Raw genomic sequence first — 14,409 nt, 5'->3', positions numbered from 1 at the left:
AATCAAGGATGTGATAGAGGAGACAAGAACCTTTGTTAATAGGGTAAAGTGTGCTTTTCAACTTATTTCTTGCCTGTCAGACTTGATTCAATGCCGCCGTAAACATACAATTTATGTAGTGAAAGGTGTACCTCGTAGTGTTTAACCCAGAGACCATCATCATCTGATTCAGTCATTCCTATCAGCTCTAAGTAGCCTTAGAGTGTATTTACGCTCTATTGTTTGGGAATTCTGACCTGCAACTGTAATGTTTTGGTTCATTCTCACGGTGCCATTTTCAGTCGACACCTACTTTACACTCTATTCCAAGCACCAGATAGCAAATTTAACAACCCGCTGCTCAGTCTTGGGTTCACAGCTTGTTTCTGCTCTAAAGCGGCCCAAGAAATAAAACACAATAATTCATCGTGTTTTAAATACATACTTACACCAATAATTCCAATCTCAATTGTTCTTCTCCCAGCTCTCAGTTGCCACCACTTTCAACGGAAAAAGTCACATTGAGCTTTGTCCTCCCTGAAGATATAAAATCATTTACAGCCGTCGATATGCTTCTCATTCGCCATCAAAACAATCCCTCCAAGGCTGACTTCGGACGAATGCGACGCATTTGCAGAAGCACCAGTCCAACTCTTACAGATAGCAGCTGAATGCTCTACAAAATGAAGATGAAATATCAGTAAAATACAGTGGATGGGAACATTGAACTGGATACACATGATACTAAACATCTGATATGATTTGTGTTTTATCTGCTACTACAGGAATCTTTTTATCTGTGTGTTTGTGGAGAGAGGCTTCCTGGTGCTTCAAGGACAGCAAGCAGGCCAGGAGCTCAGAGTTCAGAGTGGTGAAAAAGTGTCACTGTTTGTAAGATGATCTGAAATACTGTACATAATGGCAATCAAGCAGTCCAAGCTTTCTGAATCCAAACTGTTTTACTAAAAATGATGTGTCCTGTCTCAGGACAAACACTTTGCAATTACTATTGCAGACAGGTTTATTGTGCGATACGGACCACAGCAGGTCTCCACAGATCACAAACAAACAAACTTCCTGAGTTATTACATCGGGGGTCTACCGTCACAGCTCAGACAGAAGTAACAAAACAGACGCATTCACTATTTAGCTCATTAGATTAGGGCTGGGTATCCTCAATTTGAGTCGATTTGATTACATTTCAGTGAAGTTAGGGGAAATTTTAGTTTTGCTTGTTTATCAAAGACATTCTCAGAGAACTTTTGCTGTAAATTGTACACGCATGGAGCAACCACCAACTATTTTTTATAATGCACCAGGTTAACGTGGAGGTCAATTCCCCACATTCATAGTGACAGGGCATATATTAAAATATTGATTTCAGGATTTTATTAATTGATATTAGATCACTCAAACAAAGATCAATTTTAAATGGAGGATTAATTTATTTGACGGATGGATTGGATGTCCAGTCTCACTACTGGTAAACCGCCGAAAAGAGAGGTACCGGATTCATGGCTGCTCAGCTTCATGCGTAGGTATGATCACTGAGAATATATTCTGATATTGGTTTGTTTTGGCAGTGGTGGAATGAATACTAAGTACTTTTCTCAAGTACTGTACTTAAAGCCTCAGAGCGCAACTCTGTGATAGTATTAATAAACTTCCGTTACATTCAAGCGATTGCCAAATGAATTACAAAGCTGATTAAGACTATTGCGTGATTGTGCGTGTGTCCGCAATAACGGAAGGCTTGTACCATGTGGACGCATTCACTTGATTTAATTGTTTACAGGTTCTAAAATGTGAGAATTTTTCTCCATTGAGTACTGTTACTTATAATACTTTAAGTACATTTTCCTGATGATACTTACATACATTGAATTAAGTAACATTTTCAATGCGGGACTTACACTTGTGCTTAAGTATTTCTACAGTGTGGTATGAGTACTTTTACTTGACTAAAGGATCTGAATATATCTTCCAACACTGGTTTGTGGCTTATGCAGGGTGTTCGGTCAACCAGGTTGTTTTCAGCTCTGTCTGTTGATAACCTGTCTGTCTGGGGGGCCAGTCAGAGTCTCTTTGGGCTTCAGGAGCACAGACAGACATGGTGCTCTTCTCAGGAGCAGGTCTCAGGTATACCCTGCGCGGCTCACATCCTGCTATAACACGAGAAACAAAAGCTAATGCTTATAATGACTATTATTTTCTCCAATCTCCTGCAGGGCTCCATCTCTGTCCCTGACCTGTAGCTGTCACTGGCTGATGGCTACGTAGTATTTAATAGTGATAATTATACCTTCAGGTCGGATAAAAGGTACAATGATGGAAGCTGGCACTATTTGTCTGCAGTATGCAGGCCAACAGGGTAAGATTTGTCATATTATTGTACCTTTATAACTTAATTTGAATTTTATGGAACCTTTACTGAACTAGTCTTGATTTTCTCAGGTTAGAGCTCAGCATCAATAATGTAAAAGTCATTGAGGGACAATCACCCCATAGCAGGACAGAGGATTAACATTTGCAAGGAGGGAAATTGAAAGGCTGCATCACTAACCTCTACACAAGGAGGTTTGGAAACATTAGAAATGGTCATTTATAATGCCAAAGATGTTCTAATACAGATAATATTTGTCCCTTTCTCTTATAATTTCATGACTTTATGTTTATTTAGGCCTGAGCAGCGCTTTATACCTGCTGATCTAAGCTCATTTTCAACGGTAGAGCTGCTACACACACCTGCGTTAAAAAGGCCCAAGAAACACAAACCCGTGAGCCATTATTTCTACAGCACCATTATAATTCACAGACTGCTGTTATAATTAATAATAATTATATAGATGGTGATGCAGGTAACTCTCTGCGGTGTGTCAGATTCAGGCTCCGGCAGGCAGCCAGTGTAAATCCCGGCCAGCACACCGGGGTGAATGGCAGCTCTCTGGGGAGCACAGCTGGCTCAGTTACACCCTGCCACAACAGGACCTCAATCACAGGTTATTGTAGTTACATACATACATACAGTAAAAAAAACGTGTTCTTTCCTGAAGATGTAGAAATTATAACAATGTTTTTCCGAAACGTTATGGTTTGGGTATCCATTTGGGTATGTTGTCTAATAAAAAAACATGAATAAAATGTTTTTTCCGCCATCCATCCATCTATTTATTTATTCACATGAACCTTATAAAGGCCAATGTATGCTGCTGCGGTAAATCAACACCGTTGGTACATACAATACACGTACAATAGTACGTGTAGATACAAACCCTTCGCCGGACCCTGCGCTGTAGCTCCACATGCACATCTAATATTTTTACTACACCTCGCCGCAACGCAGAGCACAACCGTGATTGTCTGCTTGACAGTGGCATTTCGCACACGCACACACACACGCACACGCACACGGTGAAACCTCTGAGTCAAATGTAAAATGTAAATGGGCTGATCTTATATAGCTCTTTTCTAGTCTTAACGACTACATATTAAGCCTCTTCTCTTTTCTCTTCCTGTCCTCCCACAGGAACACAACATTCCCATGAACAGTGTCACTGGTTGTATTCGAAACTTCAAAATGAATGGTGCACCCTGAGGCAAGCTACAAAACTTTACCCTGCTTCGATGTGCTCGCAGAGATCGGGACATACTTTGGCGGCGGTCACATCATCTTGGGTTTGACAAATTGCATGAATCCTGATGTATTTACCTGTTGTCAGTGTGGCGTATGAGTGCCATTTACACCAAGCAGACCCTGAGTCTCATAAAGACTATTTCTGTTTTAGAGAATTACTTCACCATTGGCTCTGAGTTTATGATGGCCTTTGAGCTGCGTCCTCAATACCTGACAGGACTTCTCTCTTAATGTCTTTCTAAAGGAGAACAAGGTAAATCCTTATAAGAATGAACAATGCCAGCTGATCGGGCAGCATGTCAAAAGAAATTCAGCATTAAATGATCAACCCATGATATTTAGTGACTGTGATATTTTACCAGGTGGGTGTCATAGTGACTGATGGTGACAGGACTGTCATTGTCTCAGTGACTCCCCGTAAAAGCCTCTGTGATGGAAAGTTTCACCAGGATTCAGGTACGACTTCTCGTGCCGACACTTCACACAGATGTGATGATACAAGAGTAGCTATAGATTTTGAACTCTCGTGCTTTTGTCCTCTAGTGTCCAAACAACGTGACGTTTTCAAACTAGTGATGGGCTCCACTTCTCAGCAGAAAGCCGCCCCCTTCACCTCCACCTCAACAACACTGGATACACTTTACATAAGAGGTAAATCCACCAAACATGTCGCAGAATATCTTTCGGAATATCAGCTTTTTATCGTTGTATTTATTCGGTTTTGTATCTACGTCAAACATGCAAAACATGATAAAAAAAGAAGTGTATGTAGACACACACATCCGTATATACTGTATATATGTATGCGTACAGTTGCATTAGAGTATATTAAGGACAACTAAATATACTCACCTAACATATGAATAGTTTAACAAATACATTAAAGAAAAGTACTGATGGTGGAAAGTTCTCTTTCCGCTTTTCTTCTTCTACATTCAGGGACAAAAAAGCAGAAACGAGCACCCTGCCCTCGCCATTTTGTAGGCTGCTTACAAAATGTGAAGCTTAATGGAATACCGGTTGCATTTGAAAAAGGATCCAGGGTTGTTGACCCTGTCAGCATTAATAGTTGCCCTGGAGACTAAGGTTATTAAACGGGTGACACAACAACTTCTTTCACTGCACAGGCGCTTCTGTATCATTACAAAGTCATATCATGCAGATCATGCAGACAGGCTTAGTTAAAAACCCACAGAAATTAATTTGAAATCCCCCCCCCCAAGCTACTGTTGCTAAAGCTTTCCGTTTTCGCACAGCACATGTGCAGTTTATAATGATTACAGGTCATGTTTACCACTCACTACCGTTTAACGTGTCAGCTGAAATGACATCTATTGCTAGTAAATTTAACCCACTGTAGCCAGCTAATTAAGCTAATGTAACTCAATGAGCTGTCTTCAGTTGACGTTTTAATGATTAAAGAGGACTTTAAAAGGAGAATCTTGTAAAGTGGTCTTATTGGTTAGCGTTAGACATCTAAGAATCTATTACGTGCAATGGGCAACCATACAAAATGGCTTGGACTGTATGAATGTATGAAATACTGGAACAATCTGGATTCATGCTGTAACTTCCACAAGTTCTAGATGTTTAAAAGCTATATTCTGTATTCTGTATATAATAATGCAGGGCAGCTTTTCCTTAGAATTGCCACACAAAATAATAACATGATTTTGTTTTTGACCACCAGTTATCTATATTTTTATAAGCACAATATTAGACCGGTGCAGTTCATTTTACCACAAAAACACAAACAAAAAAAACAGCACACACACTTACAGTGTCTGTGGCTTTACAACAGGACATTCCTAAAACTCATTTAACTGGCATACAAGCCAATCTGCTATTGTACTTGTGGTATGTGGTAGCTGGCTTTATTATGTGTGAGCTGTAATGTACCCATGACCTGCCTGGGATGTGTGTCTCCTAATTAAAGACCTGCTATGATAGGCTGCAGCCTTGTGTAACCCTGAACAGGACTAAATGGGTGAGAATTGAAACACATACAGTATACAAGGCAGCATTGTTTGTCAGCTGAAATAACTCTTTCACTTACCATGTTGTGTGAAGAATAACAGCCGAAGATGCAGTTACATTAGTCTCGTTTTTTTATGAACTTGCCCTGCATTTAGCCTGAAAAACAAATTAATAAAATATCAGTAAATGTACACTCATCACTACACAGAGTGTGCTGAGTGCTCACATGTACATCATTTGCTCTGCTTTACATTCAGCAATGTGAATGCTGCTATAGGAGTGTAAAATATATATATATATATATATATATATATATATATATATATATATACACATTGACCTGTTCAGTTCACAAAGTCATTAAAACACTTTAACTTGCCTTGTTAGCGTCTCCTTTGCTGTCCTTACCGCAGATATATACTTAGCTTAGCTACCGTAACTCACTGACAACAGGTGCTAGCTTAGCATATTAGCTGGGACTAAACCTGCTTTTATCATGTAACGCTGAAAGCAAAACAACGTGACTTATCTTTACAGATTATTACAAGTGAATCAACACACACTTAAGTAATACGCGGAGGCAACTCTTTCGGAGGAATATTAGCCCCCCTGACACTTTTAGTTTGCTAGCGTAACAAAATCAGTTTAATAAAATTGCCCTGCATTCAGCCTGAAAAACAAAGTAACAAATTAACAAAATAACAGTACACACTCATTCCTACACTGAGTGCTCACATGTACACCATTTGCTATGTTTTATATTCAGCACCATGTATGCTTCTATAGGAGTGTAAAATATAGTATATTAAAACAAAATTAGCATTATCCTGTTAGTATGCGCACATTACTTCACGGTCATTAACACCTTTTAACTTGCCTTGTTTGCGTGTCCTTACCGGTAAGATTTAGCTACCGCTTACTCACTGACAACAAGTGCTAGCTTAGCATTTAGCTGTGACCAAAACTGCTTTTATCATGTAAAAGCAAAACAACGGGACTGTTTTCTTGACAGGTTATTGCAAATTAATCAACACACTGAAGTATTTTGCTAAAGCCTTCTCTTTTGGAGTAATTTTAACACCCTGCCACTTTTAGTTAGCTACAAAATTAGCAGCTTTCATTTAGCTTTTGTAGTTTCCGCCGCAGGGTGTTCCTACCATAGATGCGCCGTAGTGACTTATTTATGTATTGTGCCGAGAAAGCTACTAATGCTATAAGTTACACTTCTCGCTTTCTTTTTATAATGGATGGCTATATAAGATACTTAATTTCAATTCCATTCCTTTACTTGTAAATCACACCTCCATTAGCACATACACTGGCCACTTAAAATATTATCATTATCCCCTGATCATAGCACAGGTTTCTTCACTTTGCTTCTTATTGCCCATCTGCCCAACAACATTTGATGTTATTTGCATGGTCAGGAGTGTAGCACGACATCTTGGGCCCTGTGGAAGGGCATTCTCTATTGGCCCCTCCCCGCATCCACAGCTAGTTATTCAAGCATCTTTATGGGCCCTCCTCACATTAGGACACTGTGGCACCCTTTATCACACTAGTCCCGACACCCCTGACCATGGTACACACATAAAGAAACTTAAAATCTCTTCTTATGTGCTACAGGACAAAGGCAAAAAGATACAAAGTACCAATGTTGCTTCAGGATATTTTTACATTGTTGTTTATGAGAACTCTGCTAACTCAGCTGTCAAGTCCATATCTTTTATTTAAAAAGGGTCCACTTATTCCAGGTTGGGAGTTGGACACAGGCCTTTGTTACACTGAATATTGATTCAGATTACACTATATTTTCAGCGTGCATGCACACTTTTTTTTTTGAAGATTAGTTTTTGATCATTTTTGGCCTTTATTTGTCAGGACAGATGAAACAATGAGAGGGGAGAGAGAGGGAGAATGACATGCAGAAAAGGACCACAGGCCAGAGCCAAACCCTGGCCCGCTGCATCGAGAAGTAAACCCCTACATGTGGGCGCCCGCTCCACCAACCAAGCCATCCGGGGACCCATGCATATTTTCACATTTATGGTAAAGCATACATGAAAAAGCTAAAATGTTTTACTTTGTATATTGTAGTTTCCAATAAAACACTTTCAATGCTCTATATGGAGGCAAAATGCCTGAAAATCCAACAGTTTTTAAACCATGTCACCTTATAACCCCCATAGTAAAAATAGAAATAAACCTCTTTGCAAAAGTCAATTCTTGTGTGTTCAGAGCTCAGCAGACACATGATTTAGTGGACAACACAAAACTCACTTCTTCTTTTTTTTTTTTTTTTACAAGGCAATATACATCAAGAGGAACAACATCCATATCAACCCTAATATGTACTAACTGCTAGTGGTTTTGTAAGTATGTAGTCAGGAGGGAATGTGAATGACTTGATGAGGTCACTGATCGTTGAATTTGTGTAAAGTATATATACATATAAACATTTAGAGTCAAAACAATATTATGGACATTTAAAAGAAGACAGATGGACAATAAAACCATGAAGCCCTGTACATCAGCACCTCTCCGCTGTGCGTGCTAAAAGTCCATTATCAACAGAAACAAACCGGTCTCAATGTGAATACAAATTTCAATTTCAAATTTCAAAGCATTGTCAAACTACTTTACATTTCCTACCTTTGAAATATGGATTATTGACGTTTGTATGCTTAATTATACCATCATAATGTAGATTAAGGCCACAGAGTTTAAATACACTCTTTGCATATTGCTTGTAGTTATTGTAGGTATTTCATTTAAAAAACAAAAACAAAACAAAAGCTTGTAATGCTGCTCTGTACAAAGGACACTGTATGGTAATCATTTCTCTGTGCAGGAAATGTCCATTAGTAAATGTCGGGCAGCTGGCTGTATTTCCTGTCCCAGTATCCACTAGAAAAGAGCCAGTCCTGGGTGCTGGTGTGAGGGTTTTGCCCCTGCTGAAACCACCTGAAAATACAGTGGAGACACATCAGCATTGAGTTTGAGCTACAATTAAACGAACGTGACACCAGGTCAAAAACTTAACTAACTTAAACAAATCAGGGAAAGCGGGTAAGGAAGGTCAGGCATGCTTCATCACAAGGTTATGGGTAATTTCAAGTTAGGGAGATTTTTTTTGTTTGCAGTAGAGTCGTCATGCACACATAAAAACACACATCACACATCATTCAACACTGGAAATTAAGAAATAGCAAAAATGAAAGTTGAATATTAAAAAGTTGTCATAGGTCCGGATTATACTTAAATATTGATATGAACTAACTATTACTACATGTAAGTTGTGTACATGGGAGTTTGATTTTTTTTACACTAGTTTATACGGTTTATTGATTCCCAGTGGGGAAATTTATAATTTACACTTGGTTTTGTTAGTAATCATTACACGCAGGCCTGAGACACACAGGACTCAGGACCTTTTCACGCACAAATAGAGAGATGAGTGAGTGGGCTGCCAGTTCTGGACCAGTGCAGCGCACTGAGCGGTTGGGGGGGTACAGTGCCTTCCTTAAGAGCACAAGAGATGAAGTGGCATCTCTCCAGCAACCGATCCAGCTAACACTCCGTACTTTGGCCCAACCGGGGATTTGAACAAGCAACCCTCTGGTTCCCAACCCAACTCCCTGTGGGCTTGCTATTTTTACTTTTGTATTGTTTTTATCTTATCTGCATGACATCAAGGAGAGAAATGTTTAGGGAGAGAGGACTCATACTGAGTAGAGTATATCCTGAGCAGAGTACTCACATTGTCTCCAAACTGTGGTTCTGTTACCAGTTATTCACTATCTCTATCAGTGATTCTCTATTATATCTAAACAGAAAGAAATACTATAGAAATAGATAAAGATCCAATTTCAATTCAAGAGAATAAGAAGTGCTTGGAAAACACTCCAAGATCACAGGATCACATCACACATTTCAGACACATCAAACAGCGAGCATCTCTAACCTTGGGCCCAGGGCAGCACTCCTTAACATCAAAGCACGGATGCAACAGAAAAACAAGTCAGTCAAAGGGAAAATTAAGATTTAACGTCAGCATTTGAAAGTATGAAACAAAGAAGACAGAATTTTGGCAATAATGATTTTTTTTGTATTTAGCCAGAAGTAAAACTGCATATAAAGTCAATGTAAATTACACAAAAAATATATATAATATGTTTGACATTTTGGGGAATGCACTCATTTGTTTTCTTGCAGAGTATTACATGAGAATATTGATACTGCTCCCTATATGTGTGTATGGTAAATATGAGGTAAATAAGTTGCTAAGGCGATACCAATGTGGGTCTATGGTTGGTCAACATGCTGCTGTAACGTCATACTCCGCATAGTCTACCTTTACAATTCACAAGCACCAAGCTAAATAATTCATTGTGTTATGCAAAAATAAGAATGATAATAATAAATGTTACGCCTAAACTAGCTACCATATTTCATATTGTTTCGTCTCTAATTAAATCTTTTTTTAATTGAATTCTTATAGTTTATGCTGAACAGATATTGTCAACGGAGGGTCCAGGACTTCTGGGGGGTCCTCAGAGTTACTGCGGTGGGGCCACGAAATTATACATTTTTTGTGAAAGTTTTTTTCTAAATTTAAATTGTCTTAAAGTGCTCATATTATGCTCATTTTCAGGTGCATCGTTTTATTTAGAAGTTATATCAGAATAGGTTTACATAGTTTTCACCATATTTGTGTTGTATTAAACATTGCTGCAGCTCCCCTTTTCACCCTATGTGTTGAGCTCTCTGTTTTAAAGACGTAATGACATTTATGTCACCATGAAAACTAACTGCCTGTATTAGCCTGTTGAGAGGAGAACAGTTTGAGCTGTCCAGTTTCATAAAAGAATAAAATAAACACAAAACTAAAACTCACCTCGTCTTCCACTCTTCATCCGATTTGGAGCGGTTTTTACGAGCAGCTCGTTGTTTTTCCTCGAGCCTTTTTTTCTCCTCGCTGGCGAGGTCTATTGGAATAATAACATTGTAGAGTTTCAGATTGCTGCTAGAGTATTTTGTTATTTCATTTTCAGTTCAGGCATGTTACCAACAGTTATTACCGATGTCACCGTTCTCCATGGCCCGTATGTCCGGCCTCAGCCTGCAGTCCGTCTGCGGGATGGCTCCCTCCATTTCCTTACGCAGCTCGTTCAGTTGCATTGCGAAGGACGTGAAACTGTACATCTGCAATTACAGACCAATTTTGTATAACATTACAGACAAAGGCTGATTTTATGTCTGCGCTCTTATGAAAGCTTATTCATCAGTCAGACCTCGGCAGAGTTGGCCGGTCGGGGCGCGATTCTCCACAGCAGCTGGCTGCCAGGAATCATCTCCACAGTGTCTGCAGCTGGAGAGGGAACCTCCTCCTGATCCCCGCTGCAACCCTGAACACCGGCACAAGTGACAAACAGATGATGCACTAAGAAATCTACATATATAGAATGCTTTCTGCAAGATAGCATGCTTCTTGATAAAGTAAAGCCAATTACACATGTTGGCAAAGATCCCATCATATCATTGAGTTTATTTGACTTGAAAAAAAATGATATTTGTCCATGAACTCTGTTGTCAAATCCCCAAAATAAATAGCTAATACCGCTTGGCTGCCTTTTTTCTCGCCTGCCCCTTTCTTGTCGCTTTTCTTATGCGCTTCAAAGGCGGCAGGGTCAACCACATACACACACTCGGTCCACTTCCCGTAGAGAGCACACAGCTTCTTCTTGCTGTGGGAAACACACAGATGTAAATAAGTTCAGGCACAAATACTAGATGATGATTTCAGTCAGAATATCTCGCAGTTGCACATTTAGTCTTGTTCCCGTGGTCGTGCACATGGACTTGTCATTCATGCTGAGTCATCGGATCCGTTGGGTTGGAAACGGCTTGTCCTCCTTTGATTGAACCATCTGCTCCTTTTAGTTTTTTGTTTGTTTTACTTTATCTGCTTCGGTGACGTGCCAGCTGCCCTTTCCCTCTAAGCCCACGTCTATTAAGAGCTGCTTATGATGGTGAAAAATACATTTAACGACAATTAGCATCATAATTTGATTTTGTAATAGGCTCATTTAAAGTTGTAAAGGTCCTCAGGGGGAGTCACCCTGCCTAATTAACTTTGTAGGTCCTGATTTACAAATGAAGCACATTTACACAACTTATTTAGTCAAATTTGCTTTGCAATATGGGAGCAGACAGGAATATGTTTTGGAAGGCATAAGCCAGAAACTGTATACTATATTGCAATATTCAAAAAGTATTCACAGGGATAAATAATTCAGTGTGTTTCCACTGTGTCCCTCAACATTCATAACAAGAATAGTAAGTCTGGGTACCAAAGACTTCTCATTATTTGAATGACTTTTCTGAACATCATGTGTCAGTATAAGCCATACCTTTTATCCAGAATGTAGCCTTCAACCTTGTGCAGTTCTTTGCCAAAAAGGCCACACGGTTTGAAATTCAGACAGCACCTTTCACCAGTTCTGGGTGAAAAGAAGAGAAAAACAGCAGATAACTCTCTCACTCTCTGCTGGCTGAGTCATACAACACTTCCTCATCTGTTCCGTCCCTTTTTTTCCACCTTTGTGTTCCAACTTCCCCAAATTGGGGATCATGTGTAATATGTAATTGTGTACTGTATCATACAGACAAATATGCAACATTACTCTCCAATCGTTAAAAAAGTATAGCGTAATTTATAGCGTAACTTAGAGCGTAACTTATTTATTTTTTTATTTATTCATCATTCTCATTTCCTATTTCAGAACTGTTCATAGGTTCATACTGTTCATATTGTTATATACTAACATAATACTATTTATGCAAGTATCCTTTGCACTATGCTCCACATTTAATAATTTTATTGAACTCTTCATGGCACTCATGCCTCTATGTTGTTTCTGTTTACAGTATGTATATATATATATATATATATATATATATATATATATATATATATATATATATATATTAGTGTGTATATTTTTGTTTTGGTTGTTTTGTATGTGTAAGCACAGTGTGAGAAAAATTCCTCATACCTGATTTTGGTTCTGGTTCTGATTCTGATTCTGATAGTGTCCAGTGCATATTGTACTTGCCGACACTTGGGTTATTCTGGTCCTCTTACCTGTGGTTGATCACCTCCACGTTTCCATACTGCTCGATCCACAGCTGGCCCACGATGATGTTGTGAACGCAACATGTAGGATTTGTCCACGTGTACGCTTCATTGTACCTGGAGACAAAGCAATGACTTAAAGAAGATCTCTGCCATTTCGTAGCATATGTGAAAACAAGCCTTAAGCCTTTAGGCATACCATAGCACCTTGATTTGGATAGCACATTTCAGCAAAAAGGCAATTCAAAGTGCTTTACATAAAACATTAACCCTTTTGTTGTCTTCCCGTCAAAAATGAAAATCAACACTTTTGTTGACGCTTTTTAACTTTTTCTTTTTTTTGTCCCTTTTTCAACACTTTTGATGCTTTTTGCCAATGTTTGTCACTTTGTTTTACGTTTTAACACTACGTAACACTAACTTATTTTTTAGTTTTACAGTTATTTTTGGAATTTATGTTCAATAAACCTAATTTATAGGAAATTATACCTAATGTTTGAGTTAAAAAAGCAGAAATTAGGAATTATTTAGAGTAAAATTAAAGGAATGGATGTTGATGGATAATCACAGACTGGAATATGTCAACTTTTACTCAATACTATTTCCAAAACACTTCAATTTTTTTTCAAATAAATATAAAATTGAATAAGACATCCCAAAATCAATGAAAGTAGAGATTTTTACTTGGCAAAAGAGAGTTGTGTGTCATCAATCATGTTACTTTGGGGAATTAAAAAGAACATTGATTTGGAAAATTGGTCAATTGGCAAAAAGGACAAAATGAGGGCTAAGGAGCAGTTGATAACAGATAAAATTATAAAAACAGATAAAATACAACAATAAAAATTACAGGGCAGTAAATGAAAGGAACACATTTTTAAAGAGAAGCAGCATAAAAAAGAAAGTTCCGCCTTGATTTAGTGTCTCTAGAGGGAGCTGTGTGAAGTCTGATAAATGACCTTGAGTGATGTCACGTGAGTCAGCGTTGGTTGGGTCTGAAGACTACAAGTCTGAGAATAAAAAGAAATCTGGGGGAGGGGAGTAAGAAGGAAGTGAGCTCACAGGGCTTCGGTGCCCACTCCTCATTTCTGCTCGAGGCTAGGTGCTCAAGGTTACATTAGAGTTGCATTGTGGGTAACGTGGGTGCCAAGTTTTGACAAGAAAGAAGAACGTGTGGAAATAAAAGACGTTGTCTCTGGCTCTGCTGCTTTGATATTTATCTCTTTTTTAACTCTCTGTTGTGAGTCAAAACATGTTAAAGGAGGGCAATGCTAAATCAGTGGAGTAGTAAAGTAAAGGAGAATATGTGAAAAAGTCTACTCATTCAGAGGAACACTAAAAGAGTTACAAACTAATTTGCGTCCACAGTCTCCCAGCTCTTATCAATCAGATTTATGTCTTTTTAGGAAGAGGGAAGAGTTGATTGATGTTGTATTTTTTAAAGAAAAGATGGTAAAAACCAAAGAATCTTTTCTTGAATCAAATTCTTACTTGGGCAGCTCCAGCGTGATGATGCCTTTTGGCTCCGCTTCCACACTCTTACCCCAGAACTTGAGTTTGGGGTAGATGGATCCATGAAACACAAAGTCTTGCTTCAGGCCCTCGGCGTGGAAGGCGCTGACTGGAGGGTGGTGGCTCACCTGCTCCGATATGAGCCTAAAGCCCAGATCCTCTCTGGGAT

At 38.8% G+C, this 14,409-nt stretch overlaps 1 protein-coding gene and 2 long non-coding RNA genes across 10 annotated transcripts in view; 2 read left to right on the top strand and 1 right to left on the bottom strand.

Annotated features, from left to right (window-relative positions):
• Positions 1 to 1,440: 1,440 nt before the first annotated feature.
• Positions 1,441 to 2,714, top strand: LOC117950196. The gene is made up of 5 exons (XR_004657835.1): positions 1,441 to 1,462; positions 1,989 to 2,118; positions 2,208 to 2,350; positions 2,434 to 2,556; positions 2,660 to 2,714. It is a non-coding gene; the product is annotated as an uncharacterized LOC117950196 (long non-coding RNA).
• Positions 2,715 to 3,845: 1,131 nt separating this feature from the next.
• On the top strand, positions 3,846 to 4,817 carry LOC117950192. Its single transcript, XR_004657832.1, has 3 exons — positions 3,846 to 4,069; positions 4,157 to 4,264; positions 4,553 to 4,817. It is a non-coding gene; the product is annotated as an uncharacterized LOC117950192 (long non-coding RNA).
• A 3,016-nt stretch (positions 4,818 to 7,833) lies between these two features.
• osbpl1a (oxysterol binding protein-like 1A) overlaps positions 7,834 to 14,409 on the bottom strand; it is a 28,737-nt gene continuing 22,161 nt past the window's right edge. For 7 of the 8 annotated variants that reach the window (XM_034880906.1, XM_034880911.1, XM_034880909.1 and 4 more), the window contains 9 exons: positions 14,220 to 14,402; positions 12,738 to 12,845; positions 12,004 to 12,093; positions 11,211 to 11,337; positions 10,885 to 10,998; positions 10,672 to 10,795; positions 10,488 to 10,578; positions 9,555 to 9,575; positions 7,834 to 8,554 (listed from right to left, as the gene is read on the bottom strand). In XM_034880906.1, coding sequence (XP_034736797.1) covers positions 8,452 to 8,554; positions 9,555 to 9,575; positions 10,488 to 10,578; positions 10,672 to 10,795; positions 10,885 to 10,998; positions 11,211 to 11,337; positions 12,004 to 12,093; positions 12,738 to 12,845; positions 14,220 to 14,402 — 961 coding nt within the window. In that variant the 3' untranslated portion in view covers positions 7,834 to 8,451. The remainder of the gene's footprint in view (positions 8,555 to 9,554; positions 9,576 to 10,487; positions 10,579 to 10,671; positions 10,796 to 10,884; positions 10,999 to 11,210; positions 11,338 to 12,003; positions 12,094 to 12,737; positions 12,846 to 14,219; positions 14,403 to 14,409) is intronic. The other variant, XM_034880910.1, reaches the window with a different exon arrangement.

Source organism: Etheostoma cragini, chromosome 9 (assembly GCF_013103735.1).
Source record: "Etheostoma cragini isolate CJK2018 chromosome 9, CSU_Ecrag_1.0, whole genome shotgun sequence".
Lineage (NCBI taxonomy): Eukaryota > Metazoa > Chordata > Actinopteri > Perciformes > Percidae > Etheostoma > Etheostoma cragini.
Note: the sequence above shows the minus strand (reverse complement) of the source record. Positions and strands in the feature narration are given on the sequence as shown.